Genomic DNA, 18461 nt, shown 5'->3' on the forward strand with positions numbered 1-18461 from the left:
TGCCAAAATTCTAAGTTTTTCTTGTGAAATTGTGACCTTTTTCTTGTGAAATTCCAACTCATGTTTCAGAACAAGCTTTTTTTATATTTACATAGAATGTATATATTATTAATGATGTAAATACAAATCTTTATATATCCAGAAACGGTGGTCCTAGGCATTTTTCAGAAATCTAAAGAAGGTCACAAACACAAGAATGTGTGTGTACATGTGTGCGTGTGTGTGTGTGTGCGTGGTTGTGTGTGTGTGTGTGTATGTGTGTGTGTGTGTATATATATATATATATATATATGTGTGTGTGTGTGTGTGTGTGTGTGTGTGTGTGTGTGTGTGTGTGTGTGTGTGTTCTTGTATTTCTACCCTTCTTGAGACATCAACAAGGAAAAGTACCTTCCATATGAGGACCAGTGAACAAGTTAGGACCGAAACCATGGTCCCAATACGGAAAACCATTGCATCTAATAGAGAGCCAAATACTAGAGTCCGTGAACATTGCTCCAAAGTCAGGATTTTTTTTAAATAAAAGTACCAACATTTTTAGCTTTTCTTGTAAAATTGCGACTGTTATTGAGTAAAATTCCAATTTTTATCATAATATTGCACAAATGTTCAGTTTTTCTTGTAAAATTTTGACTTGCGTTGAGTAAAATTACGACTTTTTATAGTATTGACAAAATTCTAAAGTTTTTCGTGTGAAATTGTGACTTTTTCTTGTGAAATTCCAACTCATGTTTCACAACAAGCTTTTTTTTATTATATTGGCATAGTTTGTATATATGATTAATGTCGTACAAACAAATTTTTATATATCTAGAAAGAGTGGTCTGAGGCATTTTTCGGAAGTCTAAAGAAGGTAACAAATACAAGAATGTGTGTGTGTGTGTGTGTGTGTCTGTGTGTGTGTGTGTGCGTGTGTGTGTGTTCTTGTATTTCTACCCTTCTTGAGACATCAACAAGGAAAAGTACCTTCCATATGAGGACCAGTGAACAAGTTAGGACCGAAACCATGGTCCCAATACGGAAAACCATTGCATCTAATAGAGAGCCAAATACTAGAGTCCGTGAACATTGCTCCAAAGTCAGGATTTTTTTTAAATAAAAGTACCAACATTTTTAGCTTTTCTTGTAAAATTGCGACTGTTATTGAGTAAAATTCCAATTTTTATCATAATATTGCACAAATGTTCAGTTTTTCTTGTAAAATTTTGACTTGCGTTGAGTAAAATTACGACTTTTTTATAGTACTGACAAAATTCTAAAGTTTTTCGTGTGAAATTGTGACTTTTTCTTGTGAAATTCCAACTCATGTTTCACAACAAGCTTTTTTTTTATATTGGCATAGTTTGTATATATGATTAATGTCGTACAAACAAATTTTTATATATCTAGAAAGAGTGGTCCGAGGCATTTTTCGGAAGTCTAAAGAAGGTAACAAATACAAGAATGTGTGTGTGTGTGTGTGTGTGTGTGTGTGTGTGTGTGTGTGTGTGTGTGTGTGTCTGTGTGTGTGTGTGTGTGTTCTTGTATTTCTACCCTTCTTGAGACATCAACAAGGAAAAGTACCTTCCATATGGGGACCGGTGAACAAGTTAGGACCGAAATCATGGTCCCAATACAGAAAACCATTGCATCTAACAGAGAGCCAAATACCAGAGTCCGTGAACATTGCTCCAAAGTCAGGATTTTTTTTAAATAAAAATGCCAACATTTTAAGATTTTCTTGTAAAATTGCGACTGTTATTGAGTAAAATTCCAACTTTTATCACAATATTGCACAAATGTGCAGTTTTTCTTGTAAAATTTTGACTTTTGTTGAGTAAAACTATGACTTTTATTATAATACTGCCAAAATTCTAAGTTTTTCTTGTGAAATTGTGACCTTTTTCTTGTGAAATTCCAACTCATGTTTCACAACAAGCTTTTTTTATATTTACATAGTATGTATATATTATTAATGATGTAAATACAAATATTTATATATCAAGAAAGGGTGGTCCTAGGCATCCACTATGGACTGGACTCTCACAATATTATGTTAGACCCACTCGACATCCATTGCATTCAGTCTCCCTAGAGGGGGGGGGGGGGGGGGGGGGGGGTTACCCACATATGTGGTCCTCTCCAAGGTTTCTCATAGTCATTCACATCGACGTCCCACTGGGGTGAGTTTTTCCTTGCCCTTATGTGGGCTCTGTACCGAGGATGTCGTTGTGGCTTGTGCAGCCCTTTGAGACACTTGTGATTTAGGGCTATATAAATAAACATTGATTGATTGATTGATTAATAAAAATGCCAAAATGTTTAGCTTGTCTTGTAAAATTGCGACTGTTATTGAGTAAAATTCCAACTATTATCATAATATTGCACAAATGTTCAGTTTTTCTAGCAAAATTTTGACTTGCGTTGAGTAAAATTACGACTTTTATTATATTACTGCCCAAATTTCCAAAACCTTCCATATGAGGACCGGTGAACAAGTTAGGACCGAAATCATAGTCCCAATACGGAAAACCATTGCATCTAATAGAGAGCCAAATACCAGAGTCCGTGAACATTGCTCCAAAGTCAGGATTTTTTTTTACAAAAATGCCAAAATGTTAAGCTTTTCTTGTAAAATTGCGACTGTTATTGAGTAAAATTCCAACTTTTATCATAATATTGCACAAATGTTCAGTTTTTCTTGTAAAATGTTGACTTGCGTTGAGTAAAATTACGACTTTTATTATAGTACTGACAAAATTCTAAGTTTTTCTTGCGAAATTGTGACCTTTTTCTTGTGAAATTCCAACTCATTTTTAACAACAAGCTTTTTTATATTTACATAGTTTGTATATGCTATTAATGTTGTAAAAACAAATCTTCATATATCTACAAAGGGTGGTCATAAAGAGGTAAGCATTTTCCAGAGGTCTCAAGGAGAACTTGAAATTACCATGAATTGATTTACGTGGACCCCGACTTAAACAAGTTGAAAAACTTATTGGGGTGTTACCATTTAGTGGTCAATTGTACGGAATATGTACTGTACTGTGCAATCTACTAATAAAAGTTTCAATCAATCAATCAATCAATCAAAATAATCAATTTAAATTAACTTAAATGAAGAAATCTAGAAAACAACAAAATCAGATCATGGTTTCACCTTTGACTATGGTCTAAGAACAGTCAAAAATATGCATATTTAAGGACATTTTACAAATTTTTGGCCTATAAATTAAGCGGTTTTAAGCATTAAATTGGCTAAATTAACTCAAAATAGCACATTTAAATTAACTTAAATCAACAAATCTACAAAATAACAAAATCAGATCACGATTTCGTGCTGCATGTTTCACCTTTGACTATGGCCTATAAGAACAGTCAGAAATATGCATATTTAAGCAAATTTTACACATTTCTGGCATATAAAATGAGCATTTTTAAGCATGAAATTGGCTAAATTAACTCAAAATAACGCATTTAAATTAACTTAAATGAACAAATCTACAAAATCAGATCATGGTTTCGTGCTGCATGTTTTACCTTTGACTATGGCCTAAAAATAGTCCGAAATATGCATATTTAAGCACATTTTAAACATTTCTGGCCTACAAATAAGGCCAGAAAAAGCCTTTTCAAGCATGAAAAATGGCTCATTTAACTTCAAATAACAAATTTTAAATTAAAACATCTACAAAATCAAATCACGGTTTCGTGCTGCATGTTTCACCTTTGACTATGGCCTAATAACAGTCAGAAATATGCATCCATCCATCAATTTTCTACCGCTTGTCCCGTTCGGGGTTGCTGGGGGTGCTGGAGCCTATCTCAGCCGCATTCGGGCGGAAGGCATATTTAAACAAATTTTATAAATTGAACATTTTTAAGCATGAAATTGACTAAATTAACTCGAAATAACACATTTAAATTAACTTCAAATTACGTATCTACAAAATCAGATCACGGTTTCATGCTGCATGTTTTACCTTTGACTATGACCTAATAATAGTCAAAAATATGCATATTTAGGCAAATTTTACACATTTCTGGACTATAAATTAAGCATTTTTAAGCGTGAAAAATGGCTAAATTTACTTCACATAACACATTTTAATTATTTTAATGAACAAAAAGCAACAATTGTACTTTATTCTTTCTCTTTGGTTTCGCACAACTTTATTTATTTATCAAGTCTTTGTATATTTGTTCCTTCCAAAAACTCCAATTTAGTTAAAAAATAAAACAAAAAATTTAAATACTGTACTTTATTAAAATCATCATTTAACAAGTTAGAGCTGTATATGTGTGTATATATCTGCACAGTATATGTCATATGTTCTATACGTCTGCTATATTGGGTGTTATTTCATGTCTCTAGTAATGTTAAAAAAAATCATATTAAAAAGGTTTTAAAACACGTTTTTGTGCTCTAATTATATTCAAAAATATTATATTTATAATGTGATAAATTTGTTTATGATAAATATATTTATATGATGCAGTGAGCTCAGTTTAGTTTATTTATAGCAGAGAAAACATTATAAAAATGTATAGTTCACCTATGCGGAGTAAAAAAAAAAATGTTTTAAATGGGGAACTAAATACCTCAAATGTAAATGAACATATATTTCCCTGTGGTTTTTGTAAACATTATTTTAGCTGTTTGTTTTTAATTAATTAATTTATTTTAATTTGTGTTCTATGAAAATATTAAAAAAAATATTGCGCATGTATATTAAATGGCCATTTATAATAATAGTGATGGATGTTTTGTAAATAAAGAAAATATTCTGATCAATAACCCAACATGTAATGATGCAGTTAATTATGGACATACAGTCTTATAGTGGAAAATCAATCTTTCACGTTTAATTATGGTCTGTAAGGATCGTTAAAAATATCCAAAAAGTATTTGTGGAATATAAATATATATAAGTTTATAAGATATTTGTTGGGATATTTATTTGCAAACTGCACTTTATTTACCAATATAACCAATGCGCACTCATTATTTCCCACATCAAAAAAAAAGATGCACTTACTAAAAGGGGCACCTCCTCTGAGCGGTTGGTGACGTCAGCACCTGCAAGAGAAAGGGGGCGTGGTCTTGAGCTTGCACGGTTAAATGCAGGTTCATGAAACTTCAGTGCAGATGAGGATGAAGATGATGATGATGATGATGGTGGACCCCATTGTCTTCCTCCCTCCCACCTCTGCCCACGTCATGGGGGCGTGGCTAAATAGTGCAACATGGGAACATCCGGGGCCTTCAAAACATTCTGGCAACATTTTGACATGCACCTGCAAAAATATTAATTGGATTTAAAGAGATACACGTGCACCGACGTTTTCCTCATGTTTTTACAAGTGAGGACACATTTTGGGGTGCAGGTGGGAGGGTGCAGGGGGGGGGGGGGGGGGGCTGCATCAAACAAAAGCATGTTGCTTTAAGGGAAACGTGCAGCCGAGTGTGAAATTACAGCCTATAGTGCGCACATATTGTGCCAAAAACAGGGACCACCAAAAAAATGTAAATCATTCCCAAACCTGAACAGGAGGCAATAAGTACAAAAACACAAATAAATAGGAAAAAAAACAGAAAATATGTATTTATTTTTATTTCTCCAAAAACAATATTTTTGTGTACTGTTTCAGTATTTTATTATGCTTTTTTTTCCCAATCCATGTATACTTCCCTTAATAAATGACTTTAAAATAACTGTATTCATTTTATCAATCGCTTCCATCGAATGTTAGACTCCCCATTATACTTTTTTTTTATTTTAAGATGTATTCATTGCCGCTGCAGCAAATAACTGTGCAAATAAAACGCATAAAAAAAATCTGCTAAAAAACACAATATTGTATTAGATTAGATTAGTTTATTTCAAAGGGGACAATGCAATTTTTTAAAACACGTGACTACACATGGTTAAAAAAAAGCCAGAATTAGCCAGAAGGCTAGTTTTCATCGGTTGTCCCCTGGCCATGATGTAAAAAAAAGGCAGCACAATTACAATTTAAAAGAAAATAAAATGAGAGAAAAAGAAGAAAAAAAAAGCACACAATGCATAAATGTGATAAAAAAAAGAAAAAGAAAAATATATATAGTATAATATATCTGACTTGGTGTGAGAATAAAGCAAGTATATAAATAAAAATGTAATAAAAACATATAGTATTTATATGCATTATAGCATATTTAGTAAAAAAAACAAACAAACAAAAAAAGACATTGTAAACAAAGTTTAAAAATATGGTTAAGGCAGTAAAATTACAATTTAAAAGCAAAGAAAGAGAGAGAAAATTAAAAAAGCACACAATACATAAATATGATTTAAAAAAAAACATATATATATATATAGTATAATATATCTGACTTGGTGTGAGAATAATGCGAGTATATGAATAAAAATGTAATAAAAACATATAGTATTTATATGCATTATAGGATATTTAGTAAAAAAAAAAAAACAGAAAAAAAACACTGTAAACAAAGTTTAAAAATATACGCTGCACTTCTCTTCATGTATTTTATTTTGAAAAATAAGAGGTGCGGGAAAAGCATCACCGAGTTTGACTTTTTGTGGGGTGTAAGTCTAAAGTTAAAAAAAAAAAAAAAGGCTACACGCATGTGAAACCATACAGCGCCATCTACAGAAGAAGAGTGGTATTGTTTTATGCAGGCACATCCTAGGTCGACATCACCGTCGTCGGGACTTCGATGATCGGGTCCATCATCAGGACCTCTTCCCCTTCAACACGGCTCCCAGTTTAGACCAAATTAAATCCATTTAATAATGAATGCATATTTTTTTTTAACTCGAGTAATCTGGTAAAAAATAAAAAATAAAAAATGAATATTTGTATTATATTTTTTGTTTTTTTTTGCACCGGCGAATGAGAAAGTGTTGGCATGTATTGCCTTTGTCTGACAAGTCAAGCATTAGGGCAAAGAGAGAGAGGGAATGGGGGTGCAGAGAAGAAGAAGAAGAAGAAGAAGAAGAGGAGGAGGAAGAAGAGGGAGAGGAAGAGGAGGTGCAGCTTTTAGAAGCCACACACACCGTCACTGGCTTCATTCCCGGTGCAAAACGTCCACCGGAACACATCCACGCACACCTGCAGCATTGACTAAGGGCCCCTTATTTTTCTTTTTTTTCTTTTTTGCACGGATTCTGTGGAGCTATACCGAGCCGAGCCGAGCCGAGCCGAGCCGAGCCGAGCCGAGCCGAGCCGAGCCGAGCCCGGACCGCTTTACGATGCTACTCCCCTCCCTTGGCGCGCCGAGGCTGCAGCGCTGACAGACCCACGTTCTTTTTCTTCTTCTTCTTCTTCTTCTTCTTCTTCTTGTTATTGTTGTTGCTATTGACGCCAGGGGGAGGGCAGGTTGGGGGGGCCACAGCGCACCTGCCACCGCGGACTGTACCCAACTTTTATTTTCGCGGACGAACGGAAGTTTCGCGACCTCTTCGAAAGTCATTTTTATTTTTTTTTTATTTTTTTTTTTCTTCGTATTTTTCTAACCTGACAGGAAGGCGACACGGCGGCTTCCGTTGATTTGTTGTCTTTGCTTTGCTATCCGATGGATATTCACTGCAAGACGGACCCCTTCACGGCCATGCACCGTAAGTAGCACAACACCGGGGCTTTTTTTTTTATTATTATTTTTTTTTCTCACGGTTTTTGCAGCATAAACAATTAAAAAAAAAATCTGCAGAGGAGTAGAAACGCGCACAGGAAAAAAACACAAAATAATGCAAATGTGCATATTTATCCTCTAATTGCACAATATCAACACAAAATAATGCAGATGTGCATATGTATCCTCCAATTGCACAATGTCAATAAAAAGTCGACATATTTTATATTATATATTGCATTTTATTAAAAAATATATATATTCTGACTCTTGCACTAAATTAATTTCCTGCAAAAAAAACCGCAGCAAATATTACCAGTCCAACAGTTTCGTTGCATGCTTTTATTTGTAGCCAAAATGACAGCCTTTAATTCGACCCTTTTTAAAAAAAAAAATCCAATTATTACCAAAAAATTACTGTTATTATTAGAAAAGGCTGCAGGCAAATATACCGTTATTCCCTTTAAAATGAGTGCAATTTGTCTGATAATAAACTTGAATCATTCCAGCCTGAATATGTCGAATTATTAGCATAAACTACGTTTTCAATAATCTTATGGTCTCTTAAAAATGTGTAAAAATAAATAAATAAATGATGCATTAAAAAAAAAGCAACAGAAAAACGAGTTGTATGTTTACATTACTGTATTTTGGTGACTTATAATGACATATTACTGTATTTTGGTGATTTATAATGACATATTACTGTATTTTGGTGACTTAAAATGACATATTACTGTATTTTGGTGACTTATAATGATATATTACTGTATTTTTTTAAAGAAACTCCATACTGTAATGGTAGTTATCAGAGGCTGTTCAATTATTAAACAATAAAAGAACAGTTGAGTGATGTTTGGACATATTGTTATTAACAGGTTATGTTTGTAATATGTGATTTAAAGGATTAAAAAAAAAAAAGTATATTAAATGCATCAACCTGCATTTTTGTATTTCACCCTAAAATACATGCAACCTCATTTAAATAAATTGTCGCGTTATTTTTACAATATTAGTGTGTAAAAAAAAGTACATCCTAATTTAGTCCTCATATTTTGCATGATTTCCCTCCAATGTCCATGTATGCATTTCCTTGGTTAAGGGTATTAATGCTGCAAATTGAACTGATGGCTTTATGTAATGTTAGGCCGCTGTGTGTGCATGCCTGCTGTTGTGTCCCACGTAGGGCATGGGGGGGTGAACCAGCTCGGCGGGGTGTTCGTGAACGGCAGACCCCTCCCGGACGTGGTGAGGCAGCGCATCGTGGAGCTGGCCCACCAGGGGGTCCGACCGTGCGACATCTCCCGGCAGCTGCGCGTCAGCCACGGCTGCGTCAGCAAGATCCTGGGCAGGTAAACTGACCGCTACATCTATACTGCGATGAATATTTAAATAACATTTATTATTGTTATTGTTGCTATTTGTGGAACATTTATATATATATATATATATATATATATATATATATATATATATATATATATATATATATATATATATATATATATATATATATATATATGTATACATATATATATATATATATATATATATATATATATATATATATATATATATATATATATACATATGTGTATATTATTATATAACTTCATATATATGTATGTATATATATATATATACACGTGTATATTATATATATATATAGTCATATATATATATGTATATATATATATATACGTGTATATTATATATATATCATCCATCCATTTTCTACCGCTTATTCCCTTATATATAGTCATATATATGTATGTATGTATATGTGTATATATGTATATATATATATATATATATATATATATATATATATATATATATACACATATACGTGTATATTATTATATATACATACATACATATATACATATATATATGTGCATATATCCGTGTATATTATATATGTATATATATATATATATATATATATATATACACACATACACATATATACATGAATGTGTATATATATATATATATATATATTTACGTGTATATTATATATATATACATATACATACAGATATACATATAGACATACATACATATACATACACACATACATATAAATGTGTATGCGTGTATGTATATGTCTGTATGTATGTATGTATATATATATATATGTATGTATATATATATATATATACATACATATATATACATGTATATATATATATATATATATATATATATATATATATATATATATATATATATATATATATATATATATATATATATATTTAATGCATTTGGAGTGAATTTAAACGATTTTTAGATAATTTTTTTGTAAAAATTCAAACAACACTTTAAGGGTAAACTGCAAACCCTGCAGTCCACTCACTTAAAAATAGTTATTTTAAACATTTTAATATTTTCATTAAACTGCCTATTTTTATTCCCATTTTTTTGTAACCACCATTTATATTTTAATAACCCGAAGTACTATCATCAAACAAATTCATTATTATTTCGTCGTTATAAATTAACTCGAACATTTTTTTTATTTTTTTTCATCCCATCCCAGGAAAAATTTTATTATTATTATTTTTTTTAAATAAGCTTTTTTTCACCCCCCCCCCAACACATAATTTTATAACATTTTTTTTTTTTAAATACATTCATGCATTGTGTATTTTTGGTCAAATAATATCACGAATGATTTTTATATAGATAATAAAAAGGCGGATTGGCTGAGTTCTGATAGGGTGAGGTGGGCACGACCCCTGCTTTGCCCCTTAAAGTGCTAGCTACGCACCTGTGCACGCACAATTTAACAGCTCTATAAGGAATATTCTCCAACGATTGCAAAATCAAAACATTGCACTGATTTTTGCTTTAAATATGAATTTTTTTTTCTGCCGAATGCAGATACTACGAGACGGGTAGCATCAAACCGGGCGTGATCGGCGGCTCCAAACCCAAAGTGGCCACGCCGAAGGTGGTGGACAAAATAGCGGACTACAAGAGGCAAAACCCCACCATGTTCGCGTGGGAGATCCGCGACAGGCTGCTGGCTGAAGGCATCTGCGACAACGACACGGTGCCCAGCGTCTCGTCCATTAACAGGTAAACAGCAAATTCTTCATAATGTCAATAATGCCTTTTATCATGACCGCATCGATGCACTTAGATTGTGTTTAGTGCCGTGCATGTCATGTCTTTGGAACATTCTGACCCCCTAAAAAGGGCAAAAACTATGCAACTCCTGCAGGAATGTTTATTTAGGCCTATGGGTTGCATGCATACCTGCTTGGTTCCGCCCACTTCTCTGCAAGGAGAAGGCGGTGCAGGTCCGACTTGTCCCTCAACAATCAGCGGTCCATCGTGCAGAGATGAGAAGAGATCAATATTAGGTGACCACATCCCATGGCGCTGTAAAGCAGGCCAATTTTCCTCAGCACATCTGAGTGCTTGGGAGCATCCACTGCAGGCATGAGGCTTTTCTCTGCAAGACAACACAAATAACTTGGAAAAAAGCTCTCATTTCTATACTGCATGTAGGTAGGATCATTGTGGTGCATTCAAGGAACCCCTTTTAAGTGAGATTTTTTTTAAGACAATGTTTGTTATTATGCATGCAAAAATATATAACATGATTGCAACATGTTGCTGTCAGGTGTCTGTGCACCACGTGACTTTATCGTCCTCTGTAGTGGACATTTGTTTTTGCTCTTTTTTTTTCTTTTAACAGAGTTAAAAAAAAAAAAAAAGGTCTGTTATGCAAAACTAATTGTTTTTTTAAGACAGTGTGCAGGTATTCATCTAACAATGTTTATTATTATGCATGCAAAAATATATAATATGATTTCAACATGTTGCTGTCGGGTGACTGCATGTGCACCACGTGACTTTACTTGTCCTCTGTAGTGGACATTTGTTTTTGCTCTTTTTTTCTTTTAACAGAATAAAAAAAAATAGGTCTGTTATGCAATTTTTTTTTTTAAGACAGTGTGCAGCTATTCATCTAACAATGTTTATTATTATGCATGCAAAATATATAACATGATTTCAACATGTTGCTGTCAGGTGACTCTGCACCACGTGACATTACCGTCCTCTGTAGTGGACATTTGATTTTGGTCTTTTTTCTTTTAAGAGAGTAAAAAAAGAAAATAGGTTTATTATGCAAAACGGACATTTTTTTTAGGACTTGGAAAAAAGCTCTCATTTCTATACTGCATGTAGTAAAATACGGTAGGATCATTGTGGTGCATTCAAGGAACCCCTTTTAAGTGAGATTTTTTTTAAGACAATGTTTGTTATTATGCATGCAAAAATATATAACATGATTGCAACATGTTGCTGTCAGGTGTCTGTGCACCACGTGACTTTATCGTCCTCTGTAGTGGACATTTGTTTTTGCTCTTTTTTTATCTTTTAACAGAGTTAAAAAAAAAAAAGGTCTGTTATGCAAAACTAATTGTTTTTTTAAGACAGTGTGCAGGTATTCATCTAACAATGTTTATTATTATGCATGCAAAAATATATAATATGATTTCAACATGTTGCTGTCGGGTGACTGCATGTGCACCACGTGACTTTACTGTCCTCTGTAGTGGACATTTGTTTTTGCTCTTTTTTTCTTTTAACAGAATAAAAAAAAATAGGTCTGTTATGCAATTTTTTTTTTTTTAAGACAGTGTGCAGCTATTCATCTAACAATGTTTATTATTATGCATGCAAAATATATAACATGTTGCTGTCAGGTGACTCTGCACCACGTGACACTACCGTCCTCTGTAGTGGACATTTGATTTTGGTCTTTTTTCTTTTAAGAGAGTAAAAAAAGAAAATAGGTTTATTATGCAAAACGGACATTTTTTTTAGGACAATGTGGAGCTATTCATCGAACAATGTTTATTATTATGCATGCACAATATATAACATAATTTCAACGTGTTGCTGTCAGGTGACTGCATGTGCACCACGTGACTTTACCGTCCTCTGTAGTGTACATTTCATTTTGGTCTTTTTTTTTCTTTTAAGAGAGTTAAAAAAAATAGGTCTGTTATGCAAAACTAAACAAAATTTTAAGACAGTCATCTAACAATGTTTATTATTATGCATGCAAAAATATATAACATGATTTCAACATGTTGTCAGGCATGTGCACCACATGACTTTACTGTCCTCTGTAGTGGACATTTGTTTTTGCTCTTTTTTTTTCTTTTAACAGAGTAAAAAAAAAAAATAGGTCTGTTGTGCAAAACTGAAAAAAAATGTAAGACAGTGTGCAGCTATTCATCTAAAAAATTTTTATTATTATACATGCAAAATATATAATAAGATTTCAACATGTTGCTGTCAGGTGACTCTGCACCACGTGACTTTACCGTCCTCTGTAGTGGACATTTGTATTTGTTTTGTTTTGTGTTTTAACAGAGTAAAAAAAAATAGGCCTGTTATGCAGAACAACATTTTTTTTAAGACATTCATCTAACACTGTTTATTATTATTATGCATGCACAATATATAATAAGATTTCAACATGTTACTGTCAGGTGACTGTGCACCACGTGACTTTACCGTCCTCTGTAGTAGACATTTGTATTTGTTTAGTTTTTTCTTTTAACAGAGTAAAAAAAAAAGGGCTGTTATGCAAAACTACATTTTTTTAAAGACAGTGTGCAGCTATTCATCCAACAATGTTTATTATTACGCTTGCAAAATATGTAATATGAATTCAACATGTAGCTGTCAGGTGACTCAATCAAGCTTTATTGCAGACTCCAACGTCCAAGTAGACACACAATCACATACAGTACATAAAATACCGTATAAAAGGCATTATCACATAATATTAAAAACAGTGCTTGTGCATATTCAGTAAAATGCATCTAATAAATAAATAAAAGCAGCAATAAAAAAAATAAAAATATATATATACTTTAAAAATGCGTCTACGCATTCTATAAAAGGCACAGATACAAGTGTTTCCATATATACGTTTGGTACCTAACAGAACTACACCTAGGATTGGTTATCTGTATAATAAGCTCATTCTCGCAGTCTGCATATACATTTAAACATCAGTTTTCTCATGGTGGCGTGGAAGGTGACTGCATGTGCACCACATGACTTTACTGTCCTCTGTAGTGGACATTTGTTTTTGGTCTTTTTTCTTTTTCTTTTAACAGAGTAAAAAAAAAAAAAAAAAGGTCTGTTATGCAAAACGCAAATACACAGGGGGGATGTTTCCACCAATACAGCACAAGAATACACATTATTAACAAATTAGGCCAACTTATTATCTTCATTAAAAGGAAATATTTTGATTATCATTTTTTTTTAAATGTCAACATTCATTTTTTTTAAAGCAACATTATTTTATATTTTTATATTTTCCTATATATATATATATTATTTTTTTTTTTGCATTTTCCTGAATTAAACAGCACATGCAGGAGCCTTTTAACCGCTATAAACATCAGCCTATGCTGTGATGAACTTTGCTTAAGAGGCACCGTTCCACAGAGGCATTACATTTTAATGAGCTGATGGGGGGGTTGAGGGGGGTGGGGGGGTCTGGGTGTTCCTGGACAGACACGACATCTTTTTAAATAAGAAAAAGGGCTGAGAAGAAAATTCATTTCATGCTCCGTGCTCGCTTAAAAAGGCGACTCGAGACACACGTGTACGTGCGATAAGTCCAAAATGTACATTAATGGCATTAATAAAAAGAAGAAGAAGAAGAAGAAGAAAGGACCCCATTCGCCTCCCCTCCTTTTTTTTTTTGTCTCTTTTTCGATTCCAATTAAAGTGTTCGATTCGGAGCCTTGCACGTCTTTGTTTCAGGAGGGGAAATTGAATTGAGAAGAGTTGGAATGTTATCAGTCAAATATTAATCGTTTAAAATGCTATTAGGGCCGTAAATAGTTTTAATAGGAAAAGAGGTCACTGGTGTGAATTAGGCTTTTTTTTTTTTTTGGATGAATCAATCTACTTAACGTCTTGAGAACATTTGACGTCTTATGTCAGAGTTTCTGGGAAAAGACAAAGAAAATGCCCACTACAGAGGTTCTCAGGAGGTTAAGAGAGAAATATCAGTACTGCATCATATAAAACAAGGCCTGCAAGTTCAGGGTCAGCTGTGTGAGACCTCCCCCCCCCCCCCCCCCCCCATAATGTTTGAGACTGCATGAAGCTGGTCTCTTTTTCCACTTGAGCAGTCCCGTCGGGGGTCCCGCACTATCTGACCCCAGGACAGTTGACAAAAGGGAACGCTCCACTGAAGCACCTTTGGCCCGCCTGCATTATTCAAGCTCCGACGTTGAACTTGACGGGAGACAAACAATTAAAACTGAAAAAAATAAAATAAAATGAAAGACTCTTCATTATTGATTCAAGAAATCCGTTTTTTTTTTTTTTTTAGCAAAAGTCATGCGTTTGTTCGAACACCAAACAAAGCTAAGCAGTATTGGGTAAGGGGAATACGATCCATCAAGTGTTTGGATAGTCTTATCTTAAAGGGGAACATTATCACAATTTCAGAAGGGTTAAAATCATTAAAAATCAGTTCCCAGTGGCTTATTTTATTTTTCGAAGTTTTTTTCAAAATTTTACCCATCACGCAATATCCCTAAAAAAAAGCTTCAAAGTGCCTGATTTTAACCATCGTTATATACACCCGTCCATTGTCCTGTGACGTCACATAGTGATGCCAATACAAACAAACAGCAAGGTATAGCGACATTAGCTCGGATTCAGACTCGGATTTCAGCGGCTTAACACTGTCTGATAAGATAATTACTAACAACTATGAACTAGGTTTACAGCATATGAAATACATTTGGCAACAACATGCACTTTGAGAGTGCAGACAGCCCATTTCAGGCGCGCTAAGAACATATATTTTTCCACGATTTCAGCACTCAGGTTAACCATACCTAAATAGACACAAAATATTGCATTACACAAGACTACCCGAATGTACTCGAATGATTGAAAATAATTAATGTTTTTATGCTAAATTATTGGTAAACACAGTTTATGTATAATAATTTACGTAAAACCGCGAGTAATGAATAAAGTTTTCATCAATTAATATATTCTGTAGACATACCCTCATCCGCTCTCTTTTCCTGAAAGCTGATCTGTCCAGTTTTGGAGTTGATGTCAGCAGGCCAGGGAAGCTAGGGTCGATATTCTTCTCTTGATCATCTTCGGTGGCATAAGGGACGGTGTGAGCCAAGACATCCAGGGGGTTTAGCTCGCTCGTCTGCGGGAACAAACTGCCGCCTTTGCTTGCCGTGCTACCGAGGTCCTTTGTCCCTGAATTGCTCACACACTCCGGCAGATTCAATGGGGGTCTGGCGGCAGATTTCTTTGACTTTATGGTTGGAAATGCATCTGCTTTGAGTGTCGCAGGATATCCACACATTCTTGCCATCTCTGTCGTAGCATAGCTTTCGTCGGTAAAGTGTGCGGAACAAACGACTGACCATTTCGTCGGCTTTCCCCACACCCTCGTATTTTGAACAAATTTCGTACAATTTCTTGCCACTTTCGCATCTTTGGGCCACTGGTGCAACTTGAATCCGTCCCTGTTGGTGTTGTTACACCCTCCGACAACACACCGACGAAAGTGAGAAAATGGCGGATTGCTTCCCGATGTGACGTCATCGCTCCGAGAGCGAATAATAGAAAGGCGTTTAATTCGCCAAAATTCGCCCATTTAGAGTTCGGAAATCGGTAAAAAAAATATATGGTCTTTTTTCTGCAACATCAAGGTATATATTGACGCTTACATAGGTCTGGTGATAATGTTCCCCTTTAAGGGGGGATGATTGTTATTGAGTTATGTGACACAAGCCTCAGATCCCAACTAAAGCCTGATTAGAAATAACGCAGTCCTCCGAAAACAAACTCTTTGTCGGATGCTTATTTAAATAGGTGGTCGTCCTGTCGGTTTCCTGTACCCTTGGTTTGGCAAAGGCTGCCTTAGCAAGAAAGCCGTGGCTGAAGAAGTACAAGAACTGATAAGTACTTTGAGAGTTTACAAATTACGGCGACAGCTTTCTGTCTCCCGGGGTGCCGCTCAGACGGAACAAATCTAACGTGAGCTCGTGCGGCGAGGAGGAGGGAGCAATAAGGAACTATTGCTTTCCTGTCACATGTAATTTATAGCTCTCTATTTGCATCTCTTTGCCCGCGTGGCCTAAAACCCCAGACTTTTCTGATCAATACGGCCTCATCCGCATTGGCGGGCTGCAGGGGCGGGGAGCTGCTGGTCCGGAAGGGGTCTGGGTGGTAGACTCTAGACCAGTGGTTCTTAACCTTGTTGGAGGTACCGAACCCAACCAGTTTCATATGTGCATTCACCGAACCCTTCTTTTGTGAAAGATAAAATGTTTTTTTTTTCAAATTCAAGAAAAAGTCATATGTTTTTTTACTGGTGCACAAAATGAACCGTGCATGAACATCACCTTGTTCAAAGAACCAAACCAACACAGTGCATGAACTCACAACAAATTACACACCTTACACACATTACCATGAATTGATTGACGTGGACCCTGACTTAAACAAGTTGAAAAACGTATTTGGGTGTTACCATTTAGTGGTCAATTGTACGAAATATGTACTGTACTGTGTAAACTGTACCGTTTCATATAATGTATTCTCTTCCTTTGCAATCTACTAGTAAAAGTTTCAATCGATCAATCAAAAAACCTGCAAATCAGATGGAAAATTAGAGGGAACATTGTTTAGGGGTCATCCATAATACGCCGTTAGGTAGAAGTTTTTATTTACACGATAAGTCGGATGTGTCTTTACCTCCTTGGCAGAGACTCCGCCAAACCCCTAAGGCCGACTCACCGAACCCCTAGGGTTCGATCGAACCCAGGTTAAGAACCACTGCTCTAGACCACCTCCAGCCAGTGGCTTTGCAGCTTTAGGCCAAACTCCCGACGTTTCCCCGGCTGTACAAGTGACAATTTCTTTGACTTTGTTTTACAGGATTATCCGAACAAAAGTGCAGCAGCCATTCCATCCGTCGCCCGATGGGACATCCCTGTCGACAACAGGCCATACCATAGGTAGGCTCGCAACATCATCACCATCATCATTGACTATGCCCATCTCCTGCATCAGCGGGAACTCCAAATGGACTCACAGCAGGTCTTCATTACATTTTCCCTTCCTTTTCAGTGCCAAACACAGTGTCTCCGCCGGTAACCAGCGCCTCCAACGACCCTGCGGGATCCTACTCCATTAACGGCATTCTGGGCATCCCGCGATCCAACGGCGAGAAGAGGAAAAGAGACGAAGGTAAGATGTGTTTTCGTGTATGAGCGCTGTCAGAGAAGCCATTGTGCTCTAAGGAGTGAGAGTCTTGTCACTGCAGTTGTTCGCCTTTTGCACCTTTGGCGCTTACCTGTATCTTTAGAAGCAGATCCACTCGTTATCTTTTAGTGTGCTTTTGAGGGACTTCTACCTTCTTTCTTCCATTGTTGTACCCTTGCTAAAACATGCTCTCGCGTCATGAGGCTTGCGTCCCCTCTGACGGCGTCTTGATGCGTTTATAACTCTTCCACTAGAGGCAGTATTTTCCTCATTGAGCAACCCCAACTCTCGTTGACTTGCTATTAGCTTCCTGTGTGTAGTAGTTGTTGGGGACTGAAGCGACATCCACATTGTTGTTGGAGCTGGAACTAATCATATTGCTCCGAAACCGGAAAAGAAGATGTTTGCGAAGGTGGACTGAACGACCCCTAAACGAAAAAACAATCCCAGCTATGCAGTTGGCGTTGCTGCTGACATGATGTTAGAATTCTTTGTAGGGATTGCTGTCAATTTCGAAGGGGGAAGAGCCAGTTGG

At 35.3% G+C, this 18461-nt stretch overlaps 1 protein-coding gene across 2 annotated transcripts in view; it reads left to right on the plus strand.

Annotated features, from left to right (window-relative positions):
- Positions 1-7385: 7385 nt before the first annotated feature.
- LOC133577710 (paired box protein Pax-2a-like) overlaps positions 7386-18461 on the plus strand; it is a 118973-nt gene continuing 107897 nt past the window's right edge. For both annotated transcript variants that reach the window (XM_072912731.1, XM_061931688.2), the window contains exons 1-5: positions 7386-7604; positions 8805-8970; positions 10508-10705; positions 17600-17679; positions 17792-17911. In XM_072912731.1, coding sequence (XP_072768832.1) covers positions 7562-7604; positions 8805-8970; positions 10508-10705; positions 17600-17679; positions 17792-17911 — 607 coding nt within the window. In that variant the 5' untranslated portion in view covers positions 7386-7561. The remainder of the gene's footprint in view (positions 7605-8804; positions 8971-10507; positions 10706-17599; positions 17680-17791; positions 17912-18461) is intronic.

Source organism: Nerophis lumbriciformis, linkage group LG39, assembly GCF_033978685.3.
Source record: "Nerophis lumbriciformis linkage group LG39, RoL_Nlum_v2.1, whole genome shotgun sequence".
Lineage (NCBI taxonomy): Eukaryota > Metazoa > Chordata > Actinopteri > Syngnathiformes > Syngnathidae > Nerophis > Nerophis lumbriciformis.